This window comes from Octodon degus, unplaced genomic scaffold (genome assembly GCF_000260255.1).
Source record: "Octodon degus isolate 3935 unplaced genomic scaffold, OctDeg1.0 scaffold00072, whole genome shotgun sequence".
NCBI classification, from domain to species: domain Eukaryota; kingdom Metazoa; phylum Chordata; class Mammalia; order Rodentia; family Octodontidae; genus Octodon; species Octodon degus.
Genome location: NW_004524648.1, coordinates 4588386 through 4594343, shown reverse-complemented (window position 1 = coordinate 4594343; position 5958 = coordinate 4588386). Strand labels below are relative to the sequence as shown.

The 5958-nt window shown below is 43.1% G+C and overlaps 1 protein-coding gene across 1 annotated transcript in view; it reads left to right on the top strand.

Annotated features, from left to right (window-relative positions):
* Positions 1–967: 967 nt before the first annotated feature.
* The window catches only part of Cryba1 (crystallin beta A1), a 6770-nt gene continuing 1779 nt past the window's right edge, over positions 968–5958 (top strand). The window contains exons 1-5 of the mRNA XM_004635387.1: positions 968–998; positions 2594–2658; positions 3719–3837; positions 5031–5176; positions 5271–5312. Of these exons, the coding sequence (XP_004635444.1) occupies positions 968–998; positions 2594–2658; positions 3719–3837; positions 5031–5176; positions 5271–5312 (403 nt within the window). The remainder of the gene's footprint in view (positions 999–2593; positions 2659–3718; positions 3838–5030; positions 5177–5270; positions 5313–5958) is intronic.

The window sequence follows — 5958 nt, the reverse complement described above, 5'->3', positions numbered from 1 at the left end:
ACGCACTTGAATGCAACCATTCCTGTGAGGCCCTGCCAAGGCCCAAACTCTACCCTTACTAAATGCCCCGAACTCCCAGTGAGATGTCATTTTCTCCTTCAGGGTATGGTACTACAGGCACACTACCTTAAGCCTGTGAGATTTTTAAGGAACAAAATAATATATTAAAAGCCCTTGGAAGATTTATTTGCTCCATTTTTTGGAAAGTGAATTGCAACATTAAAATGAATAATGAATAAAATAGCTACACTGAGATACGTATCTTCTAGCCAACTGGAATTGAATTAAACACTTACACAGTTTTAGGTATGAATAAAGATTTTCAAGAACTTAGTAAGTCATTTCTTTTCTTAACGTAGCTCACAATTGTAATAATCCTTTCTTTTTTCTAACAACAAGAAATGTGTTTTTCTGGGGTTTTTTTGTTTTGTTTTGTTTTTTTAAGATAGGGTCTTGCTATGTAGCTCAGGCTTGAACTCACTATGTAGCCCAGGTTGGCCTCAAGCTTGCAATACTCCTACCTCAGCCTCCTGAGTTCTGGGATGACAGACATATGCCACCATGCGTGGCTTAGAAGTATATAAATTTCTGGAAATGTATTTCATTGTGTTTGATAGGATCACACAAGGTGTTTGGAAGGTCCTGGGATGGCATGAGAAAGGACAAGGATAAGGGACAAGTATGCATGGTAGAAACCTCCTGTCCTTAGCTCCCAGCTGATCTAAGATTATGGCCACAGCAGCTACATCCTGCAGCAGCCAGCCTTGCTCAAGCAGTAGGGGCCTCTCTGGACTTCCATAACCCTAGTTTAAACAAAGGCCTGGGGGATGCCTACCCAGTAGGCTGAGCCACCAGAGCTCTGGGGATCAGGGAAAACAAAGGGAGAGGGAAAGCAGAGTGCTGACAGGGCCATTGGCCACCAGCCTTAGGGCTATAAAGAGGCAGGTCACAGAGGAAGTGGCACCAGATGGAGACCCAGACTGTGCAGCGGGAGCTGGGTGAGTAAGACTCTACAGGTGCCCTGACCTTTGCCCCTACTCTCCTTCCCTTGAAGTGACACACGCAGGAGGAGGCTCACTTTTCCTGCTTAGAAGTCAAAGACTATGAGGGTAGCTGGAAAAGAATGGGGAAGCTCTGGGGAAAGGCAGCCTACTCTTCCACCCATATGGCTGATGAGAAGAGCACGAAGTGAGTAGGCTTGTAGGTTCAGGGAGAAAGTACTTCACCCGGGAGCAGGAAGATGATGCTTATTCAGAGATTCAAAATAGAAAAAAAATGACTTTACATGTATTAGATCCTGGGCCTGACAGTGGTCAGATGGAGGAGGTAGTTTTACCTCCTAGGAATGTTTATCCTGAATCAAGAAACCTGATGTATAATTGTCTCTTCACTTTCTTTCTCTTCTCCATTTTCCCTTTCCCCTTCCTCCTACCATTACTCATCCTCCCAACTTTGCTGCCTACATAACCTCTATGATTCTCAGTGTCCTCATCTATGAGGTAGGAATACTAAGCATCTGCTTTGGCAAGCGCAGGGACCAGGGTTCGATCTCAGGTCCTGCACGCTGCGTTGGCCTTGCTCCCAGAATGCGCTGAGCTGGCGACCAAGTCTAGGCATAGTGGGCACACGCCTGTAGTCCCTGCACTGGGGAGGCTGAAAATAGGAAGATCACTCTGAATCTGAGCTGTGTAGTGAGACTCTGTACCAAATGCATAAATGAAAAAAAAAAAGTAGAAATAATGGTAGTACTTATTTGATAGGTTTGTTGCGAAGATTAAATGTATGCAAAGCACTTAGGACAGAGGCTGACACAGAGTGAGCCAGTGTTAAGTGTTATCATTATACTCTTTTTCTTCTTCATCTTCCTTTAATAAGTTTTTTCAGTGTTCCTCCTTTCCCATCCCAACATGAGCTCGGTATGGTGTTCTATCAAAGACTCAGTAGTTGGCAGCCCTGCCACCGACATGGTCTCCAAAGATGTACTCAGTAGCAACACAGATCAGCACTATATTGTACACTAGAAATCAAGGAAAAAGCAAATGGTTTCAGGGTGGAGAAAGCAGGAAAGTCTCTGAGATGACAAGGCCAAGATGAGGCAGGTCTGGGAGACAGAAAAACAGAGAGGAAATACGGTAGTCTGGGCACACACTATAGCAGGCTAGTGTGAGAGCTGCGAGAAGACAGGAAGAGTGACACTGTGTAGGGTCAGCACTGAAGCTTGAGTATGGGGTGTGTGGTGTGGATCTTGGCACTACGGCCATGTTGGCCATATGACAGGGTCTAGATTAGGCAGCTGCCTAGAAATTTATAACATCTGAGATGAAGCAATTTCATCATAAGAGGCAAGCAAGAAAACAGAAGCTACATTTACCAAGAGGTCACAATGCCTGTACAGTGCCTTACCTATATTGTTCCTAATCCTTATAAGAACTGCACACCAAAGCTTTACTAATGGAAAACCTAAGTTTCAGGTGGTTAGCAGCTGAGCTAGGCTTCCAAAGTGTCTCAGACTTCAAGCCTTTTCCCCTCTCCTTGTGCTCTCTCACCTCACCGCATCAGAAGCCATGCCACTAGTGTGTGTTCTATTTTCCAGAAACCCTTCCAACCACCAAGATGGCTCAGACCAACCCTATGCCTGGGTCCTTGGGGCCATGGAAGGTAAGCCCACTCCATCACATGGAAAATCAAAGGCCTCAATAGGACAGGGGTGAGGTGTGGCCACAGAGCAGCCACCAGGATGTACTTGTTCACAAAACAGTGACTGATTGACAAAACATCAGTCTTCAGAGAAAGGATTCACTCAACATTCAGACATTGTTGAAGGGAGGATTACTCAGGATGCCTTGTTTAGACAGAGAAAGAATGGGTGGTGGGAAATGATACCTAGTTCCTAGGTCAACACTCCTTTATATTGTTAAAATATAGCATCTTGAGAAAAGTATGCTCATAGAGAAAATGAAGGCATATAGACAAAGATTTGCACATACCATGTAAGTCATGGCATGATAGGTTCACACTTAGCCTGACTTTGGGTTTAACTATGAGCTTAAATAGCTGACCCTCTGGCCAATCTCTGCTTCCCCAAAGGGGCCCATCATTCTCACTAATCAACTCTGAAGCCAGTTCACAGCTTTGGGGGTGGCCCAAGAGCCAAGTTCTAGTTAAAGGGACTACAACCCTCTCTTTACACTGTAGGTATTTATGAGTGTGACTAGAATAGCAAAGAAATAATCCACAAGGAGCTTCTGGGAGTCTCAGAAGTCACACTTATGCAGGAAGCTTAGTCTAATGAGAGCCCCTAAGTCTCTGGTTTGTCCAGTGGCCAAACCATCACAGATAATTGGCAGATAATTCCTACTAAAAAACAATCTTTGCCAGACACGGTGATGCACACCTGAAGGACAGCTGTGAGTTTGAGACCACCCTGGGTTACAAAGTGAGCTCAAAGCCAGCCTGAAATGCAGAGACCCTGTCTCAAAAAGACAAAAACAAAACAAAAAATAATTCCCTCATGTCTGACCCCTGGCCTAAGCATATGACATCAACCGGTGGCATTAATTCAAATTTCTTACCCTGTCTACACTGAGACATCTCTTCAGGCATCCTGGGCTGTACCAGGTAAGGGAAAACAGGGTAGACACGATTTAAGTGTTAAGCTAGACTTATGTTCTTGTTGTACCAGCTTCTAGCTTTCTTGTTGCTTTTAATTCCATTTTAGATAACTATCTATGACCAGGAGAACTTCCAGGGCAAGAGGATGGAGTTTACCAGCTCCTGTCCAAACGTCTCCGAGCGCAGTTTTGATAATGTCCGGTCCCTCAAGGTGGAATGTGGCGCGTGAGTATGGACTTCTGCAGAACTGCAGGCTCTTTATTTCAGGTCCCTTCAGACACAGGACAATATGAATAGAGACAGGGGAAGAAATATGTTCCCCAGATACTAAATAAGTATTGGAGGCCTTTGTCATGGAGTAATTTCAACAGAAATTACTACATGTGATTTAGTAACCAAAGGTAGGACCATCATGTTTCAGTTGCCTAGTGTACCAGATATTTTTTTTTTTAATTTTTTTGGGGAGAAGAGGAATTAAAGAAATCTGTATGATGCACTAGGGCAGTGATCCCATCAGATCTGTGCTGTTATCTAGGATTTCTTCAGAACAGCTATAGCACCCTCTTTTTCTCTTACAGAAAAGGAGAGGAGACTGTCAGGTAGCTACTTTTTCTAGCCGACTCTCTTCTGAATGCCCCAGAACAGATGCTGTTAATTTCTGCATATAAAAAATTTAACCCTAAGACTCCAGGGACATAATAGTTTAAAACTCTTCTAAGTTTCTTCTTGATGGCAAATTTTGACAAAGGAGATCCTTTCACCTTTGTCTTACAGTTTTTGGCAGATTGGGCCAGGCATTTATCAAAAAGCAGAAACATAAAAAGTGAAGTAGGCAAAAGTGGTGTTACATGTGGCCAGGCTTCCACAAGTTGCTTGCCACAAAAATGGAACTCTTCAGGCCTTTTAAAACAGGAAACATTTTCATTATCACCAGTAATTAAGACCTAACTGTGAAAAATGAAGCTAGTATATTTCAACAAATAAGGGTCTACGGAGGAGGCAGCAGCAGAATTCATACAGAGACAAGGAAAAAAGTCACTCATTAGCTGTTTATTCATTCTTTTGCTTTTTAAGGACGATGTCTGTAGATCTGGCAGAAGTAAAAGCAATTCAGTCACTAGATCATGAATTTGGAGCTCCAGATAAAGAGAATAGGGGACCTGGAGGGAAATAGTTTTGGGCCAGTGAAGTACACATCTTCATGGGACAATCCCAAAACAAATAATTTACAAAAATGCTTAGTGTAACTGACTGCCCATTTCCCACCTCTTGTGAAACATTTATTATTTTGTATAGCTGTATTGGGATTGGTCTAACGTTTTACTGACTATAAACTAACTTAAAATGAATGTCACCTTCTCCCTGAGGGCATATAGACTTTGAATAGCATGAACAAACCCACTACTTATCTTTGGCAGCTGGATTGGCTATGAGCATACCAGCTTCTGTGGGCAGCAGTTTATACTGGAGAGAGGAGAATACCCTCGCTGGGATGCCTGGAGTGGGAGCAATGCTTATCACATCGAGCGTCTCATGTCCTTCCGCCCCATCTGTTCAGCTGTGAGTCTCTGAAATTTCCACTTCTGTGCAAGGGCATGGGGAAAGAGGGGGTGCAGACTGAAAAACTGACTTCTCTTTGGTTATGCTGAATGTGGCAGGAAGGATAAAAGTAAAAGAAAAAGATAACTTCTTTTCTCAAAGTTGATCATTTGATTTTATCAGATGGTTATTTTCCTGAAGCAAAATGTAAGGGTTTTCTTACAGGTGGCAGGAAGCACACATTACAGAATTAGTGAAAGCACTTCACATAGTTTTTTTGTTGTTTTTGGTATTGGGGATTGAACTCAGGATCTTGCACTTGCCAGGCAGGCACTTATCCCGGTGCTATATCCCCAGCGCTTCTAGTTTCATAAAAAGTAAATCTGTGACCAACTGAATAACAACCTGTTAACATTTTTACTGCAGAAACAAGGAAGTGCTTAACCTTTCAATAAAGGAGAATGAGTAAAAAAATAGGAATGTCTTCAAGTATCTCCAATCTACATCAACACCAAGTGTAATAGGCTAGTCTTCGAACAATTTACACAGAAGTAGGAAGATTTTCAGACATATGTTGAAAATGATTCCTATCATGTGACTTAATTCCTATCATGTGACTTTTTCCTCATGGTTTTTATGACTTCACCTCAGCTAAACTTTCAAAAATGAGGGCTGGTGAGATGGCTCAGTGGTTTAAAGCACCTACTTAGAACAAGCTTAGCAAAGCACAGGGACCACGGTTCAATCCCTCAGCACCACATGCCAGCCAGCCCCGCCCCTGGTGGGCTGAGCTGGCCACACACACAC